At 55.1% G+C, this 11,671-nt stretch overlaps 2 protein-coding genes across 2 annotated transcripts; both read left to right on the plus strand.

Moving 5' to 3' along the window:
- Nucleotides 1–1,191: 1,191 nt before the first annotated feature.
- LOC131090115 (hemoglobin subunit alpha-D) lies at nt 1,192–2,144 on the plus strand. The gene is made up of 3 exons (XM_058035254.1): nt 1,192–1,312; nt 1,426–1,630; nt 1,965–2,144. The coding sequence occupies exons 1-3, from the start codon at nt 1,221–1,223 to the stop codon at nt 2,091–2,093; spliced, it is 426 nt and encodes a 141-aa protein (XP_057891237.1). The 5' UTR covers nt 1,192–1,220; the 3' UTR covers nt 2,094–2,144.
- A 2,208-nt stretch (nt 2,145–4,352) lies between these two features.
- On the plus strand, nt 4,353–5,150 carry LOC131090516 (hemoglobin subunit alpha-A). The gene is made up of 3 exons (XM_058035944.1): nt 4,353–4,483; nt 4,619–4,823; nt 4,925–5,150. Exons 1-3 carry the CDS (start codon nt 4,389–4,391, stop codon nt 5,051–5,053), a joined length of 429 nt encoding a protein of 142 aa, XP_057891927.1. The 5' UTR covers nt 4,353–4,388; the 3' UTR covers nt 5,054–5,150.
- The last annotated feature ends 6,521 nt before the right edge of the window (nt 5,151–11,671 follow it).

Genomic DNA, 11,671 nt, shown 5'->3' on the forward strand with positions numbered 1-11,671 from the left:
GTGTGAGAAAGTTCACTACAAGAATGTCAACATCAGAAGGCTTAGAAAAAAACCAGGGTGACATGATGTGGAAGCTCTCAGGCCATCAAATGGCTCCAAACATCTAAATGTCACCACAGCAGCTTTTAAAGCATTCTGTATCCACTGGTGTCAGGTAACCTGGAGGTTTAAATCCATGACTTATGTGCCAGGTCAGCATCTGGTGTGTCCCTTACCCTGTGTTTGCACCAACTCCTTCCTGCAGAGGCTGACAGAAGGGTGTGAGAGTCAGAGGAAATGGCCTCAGGTTGTGCCAGGAGAGGCTTAGCTTGGATATTAGGAAAAATTTCTCCACTGGAAGCCTTGTCAGGCACTGGCACAGACTGTCCAGGGCAGTGGTGGAGTCCCTGTCCCTGGAGGGATTTAGCAGATGTGTAGATGTGGCTCCTGGGGACCTGGTTTAGTGCTGGCCTTGGGGAATGGTTGGGCTCAAGGATCCTAGACACCTTTTCCAACATGAATAATTTGATTATTCTAACATTCTGTTAGTGTATGACCAGACACCATGGGGTCTGAGGGATTTCCCAGCATTTATGGGAAGAGGCAGGAGCACACATTGGGGTGGGAAGGAGTCCAAGAATGACAAGCATCACAGGATGGACTTTGGGAAGACTGTGAACCCAAAGAGAAGGCTGTTTCCTACCTGGATTCTCTGGGAAGGCCTGTCCATGGCCCTTACTCAGAGACCATGGGGCTCTTGGGGCAGAGAGGGGCTGGATGTGCCAAAGTCTGGAGGGGACATGGGACACTTGTGGGACCTACCCCAACACCCACAGAGCCAAGGAGGACCCCGGCCCATCCATGGAGAATAATGGATCACACTAACAGGTTTGAGGACATGCCAGCCAGGGTGGACAAGGCTGTGGCACCCCTGGGACACGCCTGGGGCTGCTGCTGTCCACAAGGCAGCCTGGTAAGGTGCTGCCCCCTGCCCCATTGTGGTGTTGGGCTGGCGCAGTGGGGCAGGACAGGCCGCTGGGGCCCCCAGGGGCCTCCTTAGGGTCGGGCCCCCCTGAGGCATCTGGGGCCCCCCAGGCAGTGCTGCAGCCGCTCCCAGGGCCCGGCCATCCCCCCGCCCCTCAGTGTGATAAGATAAGGCTGGGTGGAGGTGCCAGCAGCTATAAAAGGCGTCCCTGCAGTGCTGCTGCCACCAATCCCTGGCCACTCCTGCAGCCGCCACCATGCTGACCGCCGAGGACAAGAAGCTGATCCAGCAGATGTGGGGCAAGCTGGGCGGCGCCGAGGAGGAAATCGGAGCCGAGGCCCTGACGAGGTACAGACCTGGGGACCCCATGGGACAGGGGACAAGAGGGTGGGAGCCCCACGGAGGGGCCGGAGTGGTGGGGCCAGCTGGGATCAGCACCACTGACTGTCCCACTCTGCCAGGATGTTCTGCTCCTACCCCCCGACCAAGACCTACTTCCCCCACTTCGACCTGTCCCCGGGCTCTGACCAGGTCCGTGGCCATGGCAAGAAGGTGGTGGCTGCCCTGAGCACTGCCATCAAGAACATAGACAACCTGAGCCAGGCTCTGTCTGAGCTCAGCAACCTGCACGCCTACAACCTGCGTGTGGACCCCGTCAACTTCAAGGCAGGCAGGGGGAATGGGAGATGGGGAATGGGGAATGGGGAATATGGAATGGGGACAGGGATCAGAATGGGGGGACAGGGAGCAGGGGAATGGGGAATGGGGAATGGGGAATGGGGAATGGGGAGTGGGGAATGGGGACAGGGATCAGAATGGGGGGACAGGGAGCAGGGGATGCGGAATGGGGACTGAGGGACAGGGAATGGGGCACAGGGATCGGGATGTGAGCCGGGGGATGGAAGACAGGGGATGCGGGAGGGTGGACAGCAGGGGATGGGGTACACGGGTGTGGGACAGGGATGGGGACATTGGTGCTAAGCCCTGTTTTTCCTTGCAGTTCCTGTCGCAGTGCTTGCAGGTGGCGCTGGCTACCCGCCTGGGTAAGGACTACAGCCCCGAGGTGCACTCTGCCGTCGACAAGTTCATGTCGGCCGTGGCCAGCGTGCTGGCTGAGAAGTACAGATAAGCTGTCAGCCGTGCCTGTGTACCATCAATAAAAAAAAAGATTCTTTTGCTGCAGCAACGCCTCCGTTTGTGCCGGGGCCGGGGGCTGGGCTGGGCTGGACTGGGTTGGGCTGGATGGAGGGAATGGGGCTGTGGGTGTGATGGATAAGGTACGGGAAGGGCAGCACCAGCCCTGGGCTCCCTGGGTGTCCCCAGGGCCCTACTGGCTTCCAGCCCTCCCCAGCACGGGATGCAGCTGATGGCAGCACCCAGGGAGTGAAGCTGTGCCTGCAATTCTCCAGGGAGCAGAGCAAAGCCTGCACCGAGACAAATGTGATCCTTGCATTCCCCTGAAGGATTGCTGGGGGGTGTAGGATAAATCCTGCCTGTTTCCATCTATCAAGATGGCTTTTTAAGGCTTTATTAGGAGTGCTATAGGAGCTAAGTGCTTGCATGAGCTCCAGAAGCAATCTGAGAATTCATGGAGTGAAAAAAGTCCACCGCAGACCATTAAGCACAAAGAGTGTTCTGGGACTCAAGCTCCTGAACCACAAATCCCAGTCAAGTGCCAGGGAAGAACCTCCACACCTGCCTCAGGTGTCTGCTCGTCCCCTGGGACCTGGGCAGGGTAGGAGTGGGATGGGCAAAGCTGCAGTCCAGTATAGGAACACTGGTTTCAGGATTTTGGAGCCTGAATTTTAAAAGAATCAGTGATCACTGGTGGAGGGCTACGAGATGCTAAATTAGCCCTGGGTTTGCTCTGTGCTGTGACACCAGAAGGAAGAGATAAGATCCTGCAGGAGAGAGGTGCCTGAGCATCCAGGTGTGGGCAGGTGGGGGCATGCAGGGACCCTGCCTGCTCACAAACAGGCCTGGCAGTCCCTGAGCACAGCAGCACCTGCAGGTGAACCCGCAGCACTCCAAACACATCCCAGTCCACATCCCAGTGGGCTCATGGGCATTTGCACCCGTTTGTTTTTGTGCCACCGGTCTGAAGGGCTCTGCTGCCTTGGCAGCTCTCCCCACGCACACACATGCAGCAGACACTGCCCTGCTGCTGCTGCTGCTGTTTCCCAGAAAATCAGCCCCCCCTGCCCTCCCTCCCCACTCTGAAGCAGTGCCAGACCGAGCTAATCTCCCCCAAACACAAATGATAAGAACCTCAGCCGCAAAGGAAACACGGGTGTGAGCTGTCACTGCTGGTCTGCGCCACCTGCCGAACCCACTGCGAGCTCTGCGAGCCCCCTCACCGCCTTCCTCACCGCCCTCATCTTCCTTGCCCTTGTTACATTCCTCATCATGGGAGCACACAGGGCTCACCACAGACATCAGTGATCCCTGGTATCTTCCCAAAGCTCTTGCAGCAGTGCCCAGTGCTGATCCCATGGCTCCAGAGCAGCAGGGCCAGCACACACAGGGCAGGACAGGGGGCTGGGGCAGGGCAGCTCCGGGCTCTGCTGGCCTGACAGTGGCTCAGGGAGCAGGGGCTGCAGAGGACACACACTGTGGGGTGTGGGGTGTGCTGGGGAACCAGAGCAGGGAGTGCAGTGGGGCAGCCGTGCTGGTTGTGTTGGATGTGTTGGATGGCAGAGGGCTGAGCAGGGACAGCACAAGGACGTGCAGGTGGCAGCTGGCAGTGCGTGGAGGGGCAGTGTGTGTCCTGGGGCAGCTCGGGGTGTGTGTGCAGGCTGGTGGATGGTCAGGCTGTGCATGCAGGTGCCCATGGTGCTCTGTGTGTCCTGGGGCAGCTCAGGGTGTGTGTGCAGGCTGGTGGATGGTCTGGCTGTGCATGCAGGTGCACACGGGGCTGTGTGGGGGTGTGGGGCACAGACTCCCCCACGCTGCTGTGCCAACATCTGGCCAGAACACATCCAGGCTGTGCCAGTCCCATGCCAAGGGACACACACGGGCTCCTCCGCCGGTGCCAGTGCAGACCCTAACCACAACCCATGGCAGCCCGGGCACTCCAACCGCGTCCTAACTCCAAGCCTAACTCTAAATGTGTCCGCGGGGCAGAGACCACCCACCCGCTCCGGGACAAGCCCTGACCTTAACCCCGAGCCGGCGCCCCGAGGCAGAGCCGCCCGCCGGTGCCGGTGCCAGTGCCAGTGCGGGGCCGGTGCCGGTGCCAGTCGGGGCTGGTGCCAGTGCCGGTGCCGGTGCCCGGCAGAGCGGGGCGGGGCAGGGCAGGGCAGGGCGGCCCCTCCTGGCCGGGCTCCAGCAGCCCCGGGCCGGGCGGAGCCCCAGCACCGCATATAAGGGCGGCGGCGGGCAGCGGGGACACCCGTGCTGGCGCTGCCGACTCGGAGGTGACACCATGGTGCTGTCCGCCGCAGACAAGACCAACGTCAAGGGCGTTTTCGCCAAAATCGGCGGCCAGGCCGACGAATATGGCGCCGATGCCCTGGAGAGGTATCGTGGGTGTCCCCTGTGTGACCCTCTGTCTCTCGTCTCCAGCCCCGACTCCCTCGCATCCGCCCCCTCTTGTCCCCATCCTTTGCCACCCTGTCCCTGTCTCAGCTGTCTCTGAACCCCTCTGTTCTGCAGGATGTTCGCCACCTACCCCGCCACCAAGACCTACTTCCCCCACTTCGACCTAGGAAAGGGCTCTGCCCAGGTCAAGGGCCACGGCAAGAAGGTGGCGGGCGCCCTGGTGGAAGCTGTCAACCACATCGATGACCTCGCTGGTGCCCTCTCCAAGCTCAGCGACCTCCACGCCCAAAAACTCCGTGTGGACCCTGTCAACTTCAAAGTGAGTCTCTGGGGAGGGGTGACCAGCCCAGCTTCCCTCCTGCACCTCCTGGCTACTCCCTTCCCTCCTTCCCTTGTTCACCACACCGTTTTCCCTTCCAGCTGCTGGGCCAGTGCTTCCTGGTGACAGTGGCCACCCGCAACCCCGGTCTGCTGACCCCAGAGGTGCACGCTTCCCTGGACAAGTTCCTGTGTGCCGTGGGCACCGTGCTGACTGCCAAGTACCGTTAAGGCGTGTGCTGTGGCCAGAGCTGGAGCCAACACCCCACCAGCCCTCCGACAGCCAGCAGTCAAATGTTCTGAAATAAAATCTCTTGCATTTGTGCTGCAGCCCCGGTGTCCTGCTCTGTGTGCTCTGCCCGCGGGAAGGGAGCGGGTGGGATGTGCTCTGGGGCTCTGGACTGGAGGTCTCCCCATCAGGTGGGTGCACGGAGGAAAAGGGCTCTGAGAGGAGGAAGAATTTGGGCAAGACACTGCCTTGCTGCCATGGTAGGAAACAGAGCATTTCTGGGCACCAGTGCAGAGGAGAGACTCATGGATCTGGGGGTCCCACCAGAATTCCACACTGGGATCCCCTCTTGCACCACCAGCCCCGTGCACCCTTGTTCAGGACAGAGCTAGAGGACATCTCCTCCTGAAGATCTACACAGGAGTACAGGGGCTCCTGGCACCAGTGACCCTCTGCCTGGTAGCAGAGTGGGAATAGCCGGAGGAGCTCCCTATGCCAGGACATCTTTCCTTGCACACCCAGCACACTGGGTCTTCTTCTGCCTCCTCCAAATAGCCCATTGCTGGGTGACACTGTGGAGGGGCCCTGGGGAGCTGCAAGGGGAGCAGATGGGGCTCAGTCCAGATCCAGCAGTGTGGGGAGGTGTCAGGGCCCCACAAAAAGGAGCCCAGGGGTTGTGCTGCTGTCTGCACCCCCCAGCCCTTATCACACCCCGCAGCAGGGTGGCCGTGGTGGGGGCTGATAAAGGAACGTGTGGGCTCTCCTCCAGCTGTGGGTGTGGTGGGAGACTGGGCAGCAGATAGTCCCAGGAGGCTACAAGCTGCCAGGTGCTGAGTAAGGGCTGGGAGGTCCTCAGTGAGGAGGGGAAGGATCCAGGAAGCCCCAGGGTGGCTCACAAAGCCAGGAAAGGTTGCCACAGGCTCCTCTGATCCTTGGCACTGGCAAGGATGGCCTCTTCCATAATCCCATGGCCTCCAGAGGCTGTCAGTGAATGCACAGAGACAGGAGAAACTCCAAAGACAGGAGGAGGCCCTTCAGAGTCCCTTCTGCAAAGCACCACAGATGTCATGAGCCCACACACCCTCTGTTCCTGGGCACAGTGAGGAAGGGAGGAGAAAGCCAGTCAGGGCATCACTGGCCAATCTGATCCACCTTTATGGAGCAGGTGTTGGAGCAGGTTCCACCCTTCCAGCCAGGAACATCACCCAGGCAGAGCTGTAGGCACAACGTCCTGGGGATCTCATGGAGAACCAGGATATGGTGGGAACTCAGGGCACGCAGGTGTGCAAGGAGGTGTGAACTGCTGTGGAAAGCATTGGGAAGGGCCAGCATCAAATCCAGCACGGACTTGGACTCCTCCAAACCCAGCCACTGAGGGTCCTCATGGTCCCCAGCATGGTGGGTACAGGAGAGAAGGTGTAAGAGCAGTGTGGGGACAATGTGTATGTGAGGGGTGAGAGCTGTTCCCAGCTTGCTTCAGCTTCTGACTGCTCCCGAGCCGTGCTGTGCCCTCAGGCAGGACACGTTGGGTGGCAGTGGCAGTGTCCTGCCTCTGCAGCACTTTGCCAGGGCTCTGCCTGGCCAGAGAACCGCCGGGCTCGTGTTGTCCCAGCCGTTTGTCCCTGCTGCCACAAGATGGGGACCTCCAGCCGTGGTGCTTTATCGGGGCCGGGCAGAGGGCTGGGAGCAGCAGGGCTGGGAGCAGCAGGGCTTTCAGCCAGCCCCAGGGCTTTGGGGACACTGGTGCCAGCTTGAAGGGGGTGCAGGACCCCTCCCCATCAGCCCTGCTGAGAGTGCCAGCCCCGAGCCCCCTGCTCTGGCTCAGAGCACTGGGGTCCCCTCACTGGGCATCCCTTGGTGGCCGTGGCTGTGTGACACAGCCAGCCCCGTGGGACAGACACACTGACCACAGCTTGGCACTCCCTTGTCGGGGTCTCTCGCTGCTCAGAGTGACCCCGAGAAAAGTTCCAAAGTCTCTTTTCCCAGCCCAGTGCTTGAAGAAGGAGTCAGAGCTCTTCATTTCTCAGTCTCAGAGTTGTTTATTGTATCTTACCTATAAAAAATTTTCTCCTGTCCAGCCGAGGTCCACTCAGCACGACAGCCAGAGGCACTCTGCCTGCCCCGGGGTGGTATTATGTGTTTATACTAAAAACTACATATACAATATTTACAATTACTTTCCAATACCTGTCACCTATTTTAGACTGTGAGCTTCTACTCTAAACCAACCTGTAAGTGCCAACATCACAGCAGAAGATGGAGGCCAAGAAGAAGAAGGAGAAAGGCTGGACATGCCGCAATCCCTCCATCTTGCCTCCTGAACCTCCACACCAAAAACCCTAAAATCTACTTTTCCACCCCATGATAACTTCACTAATGTTCTACTTGAACTGTTGTGGCCTGCAGATCTTCACACAAGGTTGGTAATTTGCTCCACGGGTCATAATCAAACCCACAGGGGCATTTTGGGCTCTGTGCCAGGGTCTCTGAGCCCCCTGGCAGGGGTCTGGGCTGCTCAGGACAGCCAGAGGGATGTCCTGGGTCCTGACACTCCCTGAGCTGCATCCCTGCCCATCAGCCACACAGCAGCCAAGCTCTGGAGCACAGCAGGTGAAATATTACCTGGTGCTGGCCCAGGCTGGTTTTGCAGCTGGCATTGCTGCAGCTCCACGGCTGAGGAGAGAGTTGGAGGCAACTCCTGCATGGCCACAGAAACAGCCCCAGGTGATGCTGAGGAGGAGGATTTGGGCACAAAGCCCTCAGATCCAGGCATGGCAGCGCTCAGGAAGCTGAACCACACCAGGCAGCTTCAGCAGAAGAAAGAGGATAAGTATCTCCAGGTCATGTCTGGTTTGATGTCTCCACTTTCTGCAGGCCTTCCTCAGCTCTCATTTATTCTTGATGGACAAAGCACCCAAGGTTCAGATACCCCCAGTGCTCTGTTCTGCGGTGACACCAAGGCAAGTGGCATCTCAGAGCTCATTCTTATTGAAAGAGGAGTCAACAACATCAGGAAATGAGCTTGATGGTAATGACTTACCCCACCACAGGACTTCCACCAGGCTCTTGAGGGGCTGCAAACAGCATTGTCCAGATAGTTGGATTCTAATCTTATTATGTTGGCTATAGTCGTGTCCCTAAGGAGTGTGTCCTGGAGAGGGACACAGAAACACACACTCCTGGAGGAGGCCAAGCATCCATGGGGAGTTTAACGGGAATTTCCCATGAATTTTCTATCTTCCCAGTGGCAAGGGGAATCTAGAAAACAAGCAGTGGGAAGATAGAGAATTAATTCCTCGCTGGAAGCTGATCTTAGGAGACCAGTTGAGAGATCCTCTTGCTGGAATGAGGAGGGAAAACATCATGTGTTTTACAGACTGTTCTTATTATTTACAGACTGTGTTTTACAGACTGTTCTTTATGCATCCCATATTGGAATTCAATATGGCAATAGTGTAACCCATGAGTGGTGCAGCCAATAGGTCTTCTGCTTCTTTGCTGTGTGTTTGGACAGCCAGTCTTTCCTAAATGTCAGATTTTTCCTGCTGAAAAAAGATTTTTCTTCCCTGATTTGTCTGAATCCTTTTGAATTTTATGCCAGTGCTGGCAGCCTCTCCAGCTCAGGAACATCTGAGAACTTAATAAGGATGTTCTCCACTACAAAACAAGTTATTGATGACAGAACAGTAAATAATAATGGTAAACAAAGAACTGGAATCTGTCACGGAAGGAAAACAGACTCATCTGAAAGGATTCATTCTTGGCAAAGGCCATGACTATTACTCATCTCTTTCTTTGATTAAAAGTCCCACTGTTTGTTTTGTTGTTGATGTTTTTTTTTACTCGAACCCAACTGGTTTGTAGTTCCTTGGTTTCCTCCTTTTATTTACCCTGCTAACAATAAGAGACACTAAGGTCTTGTCCCTGTGACCCCATTTCCCCCTCCGTCTTTTCCCAGAGATATCGAATGTTTGGAGGTGGCTTCCATCAGTTTTTGAGGTAGAGGGGATTTTTTTTCCTCAGGCAAGCAGTTTGAAAATAAGGAATGATTGAAATATACTTTAATTCAAACTTTCTGGAATCCTCCCACCTCCTCCACTGGCTGTTTTGCCAGTGGTAAAAGGAAAAGTGGTGGAAGACAGAAAATAAGCATTGATTAGATTTTCACTACAGAGATGGAAATTGAATAGAAATGCAAAATCTTTCTTCCTGCTGGTTGCTCTGTCTTCCTACCACACAGCGACCACCTGGGAGATCTGATTTTGCTTGGAGCTGAGATGCAGGCAGTGCTCTGCTGGTGACATCAGTGCTTCCTCTCTCCTTGTGTTGTTTTTCTGCATTTTTCAGCAGCAGGAGATGCCATCTGGGGAGGGCCCAGCTTTGGTTGTGTTCCTCCAGCTCCCACACAAGCAGTAATAGCAATTCCAGAGGCTACATTCCTGCCTCTTACCTTCAGCATCTGCCTGTTGGCCTGCCGCTGCTCATGAATCTGCTCTACCTTTTATAAACCTGCTGATCCTATTTGTTTCCACAGCCTCCTGTGGCAGTGAGTTCCAGAAATTCATTCTCCCACCTGCTCCAAATAAAGTCCTTTTTATCCATTTTAAATCAATCTGCCAGACTGATCAATGGCCTCTAACTCTCATCAAGCACCAGGTCCACGTTCTCTTTATGATTTTGTAGGGCTGGCATGTTTTGCTCTCCAGAGAAAAATCCCAGCCTCCCCAAACCCCTTTGTATTGCAGCTACCCCATCCCCTTGATCTCAATTGTCCTGCTTAGGGCTGTAAATCCACAATGTTCTCACATCCTAAGATGTCCTGTTGCCATAGCACAAGAGGTGATGGTTTCAAACAAAGAGGTTTGGTTTACATTAGATGTAAAGAGGAAGTTTTCACATTGGAGGTGGTACAACATTGGCACAGGTTACTCAGGGAGGTTGGGATGCTCCATCCCTGGAAACTTTCAATACCAGGGTTGGATGGGGCTCTGAGCAACGGGACCTAGTGCAAGCCATCCCTGTCCATGGCAGAGGGGATGAACTAGGCAACCTTTAAAAGTCCATTCCAACCCAAATTATGCCATGATTATAGGATTCCATGATCAGAGGCCAGACCTGCACAGATGTGGGTGCACCAAGCTGTTACACAACAGGCAGGAGATGTTCTCTTTGCTATTTTGCAAGCCCAAGCCCTTCCTGATGACACCACTGTATTTTTTTTTTAATCTGCACATCAAGGCTACAATTTTGGCAAACCATCAGTGAGGACTCCAGCATCTTTTTCCTGAGCTGTAATAGCCAGTTTAAGTTCAGCCTCCCCTGTTTTAGATCACATTTCCCTATCCAGGTCACCCTCTTTATCTGCACTGAAAGGATTGACCTTCTGTTTTTCCTTTTGTGAGTAACGCTGAGAGCTGCACATAGCAAAGTTCCACAGAGTACATCAAATATCCTTTCAGCAGCCTCCTGCAGTGATGGAGCATCATTTGACTTTTCTGTCTAAAGCTGAAACTGTGCAACTCCAACAGCAGAGTTTTGGTCCCTAATCCTGGGGTACATTCCTCATTATTCTCTTCCTTCCCCTGTCACAGTGACTTCAAGTCAAGCTGTTGGGTGGACACAATTCAATGAAGATCTAGCTGAAAATACTTAAAACAGAGTTTTCCAGTCAGTGACACATTTTTTATTCCTTGCACTAGGATCAAACAGAGAGAGGGGAGCAGACTGTGCCAGCTCTGTGCTCTCCAGAGACCTTTGCACATGGCCAGGAGGATCCCAGCTATGGATTTATGGAAAGCAATACAGCAAAATGTGCATTGCAGCTGCTCATCCAGAAAGCTTTTAGACATCCCTCAATAGCTGAGCAGCTCAGTGCCTTTATTAATAGTAGAAATGTATTTATCAAAATTCATGGTCAGCACTGTTAAAGCTCCATAAATCCAATTTGCACAGGCCACCATTATTTATTTTCCCAGGTTGTTGCCTCAAAGAGGGATACTTCCAGTATCTAATCCAGACTTCTCCACAGGCCTGTTTGAAACACTGTAGGAAACACACTCTCCAGAACAGAGCCTTCCTCTTTTGTCTGAGTTCCTGATGTGAAGGGCTCTGTGTTCAGGACTCATGGACCACAGAGCAGGAAGCAGAAGTGGAGAGCCCTGACCATCACAGGGACACCGACACCACTTCCAGAGTGTCACTGACTCAGACAGAGGCCCTGGCCCCAGCACAGCCACGGTCCCTGAGGCTACAGCACTGACAGAACTCCCTGAGTGATTTTCTGAATCCTGGTGCCACACAGGATGGGGCAGATGCCACTGCAGCTGTACCTCCTGCCTGGCTGCAGGTCTTTGTGATGCACTGAGTGGGCAGGTGGAGGAAGCTTCGGCTTCTCCAGCTCCAGCTTCAGCTCCAGCCCTGCAGCCAGAGGAGACCCTCCCTGGCCCAAACTCACCCCTTTGAGGCTGCAAGGCTGCAAAGGGAAAAGGAGCAGCCCAGACAGTCCCTGAGCCAATGACAACATTTGCATGTCCCCATGTGTTTGGAGCAGCTGTCACTCTGGAGGTGGCATCCATCCCAGCATCCATCCACACAGTTACAGGCAACACTGGAATGTTTCT

This window comes from Melospiza georgiana, chromosome 16 (assembly GCF_028018845.1).
Source record: "Melospiza georgiana isolate bMelGeo1 chromosome 16, bMelGeo1.pri, whole genome shotgun sequence".
Classification (NCBI taxonomy): domain Eukaryota; kingdom Metazoa; phylum Chordata; class Aves; order Passeriformes; family Passerellidae; genus Melospiza; species Melospiza georgiana.

Bases quoted from the DNA above. Each gene is read 5' to 3' on its own strand.
- LOC131090115 (XM_058035254.1), top strand. From the start codon at position 1,221: ATGCTGACCGCCGAGGACAAGAAGCTGATCCAGCAGATGTGGGGCAAG. The intron at 1,313-1,425 runs GTACAGACCTGG...CCACTCTGCCAG, and splicing joins GGAGCCGAGGCCCTGACGAG to GATGTTCTGCTCCTACCCCC. The intron at 1,631-1,964 runs GCAGGCAGGGGG...TTTTCCTTGCAG, and splicing joins TGGACCCCGTCAACTTCAAG to TTCCTGTCGCAGTGCTTGCA.
- LOC131090516 (XM_058035944.1), top strand. From the start codon at position 4,389: ATGGTGCTGTCCGCCGCAGACAAGACCAACGTCAAGGGCGTTTTCGCC. The intron at 4,484-4,618 runs GTATCGTGGGTG...TCTGTTCTGCAG, and splicing joins GGCGCCGATGCCCTGGAGAG to GATGTTCGCCACCTACCCCG. The intron at 4,824-4,924 runs GTGAGTCTCTGG...TTTCCCTTCCAG, and splicing joins TGGACCCTGTCAACTTCAAA to CTGCTGGGCCAGTGCTTCCT.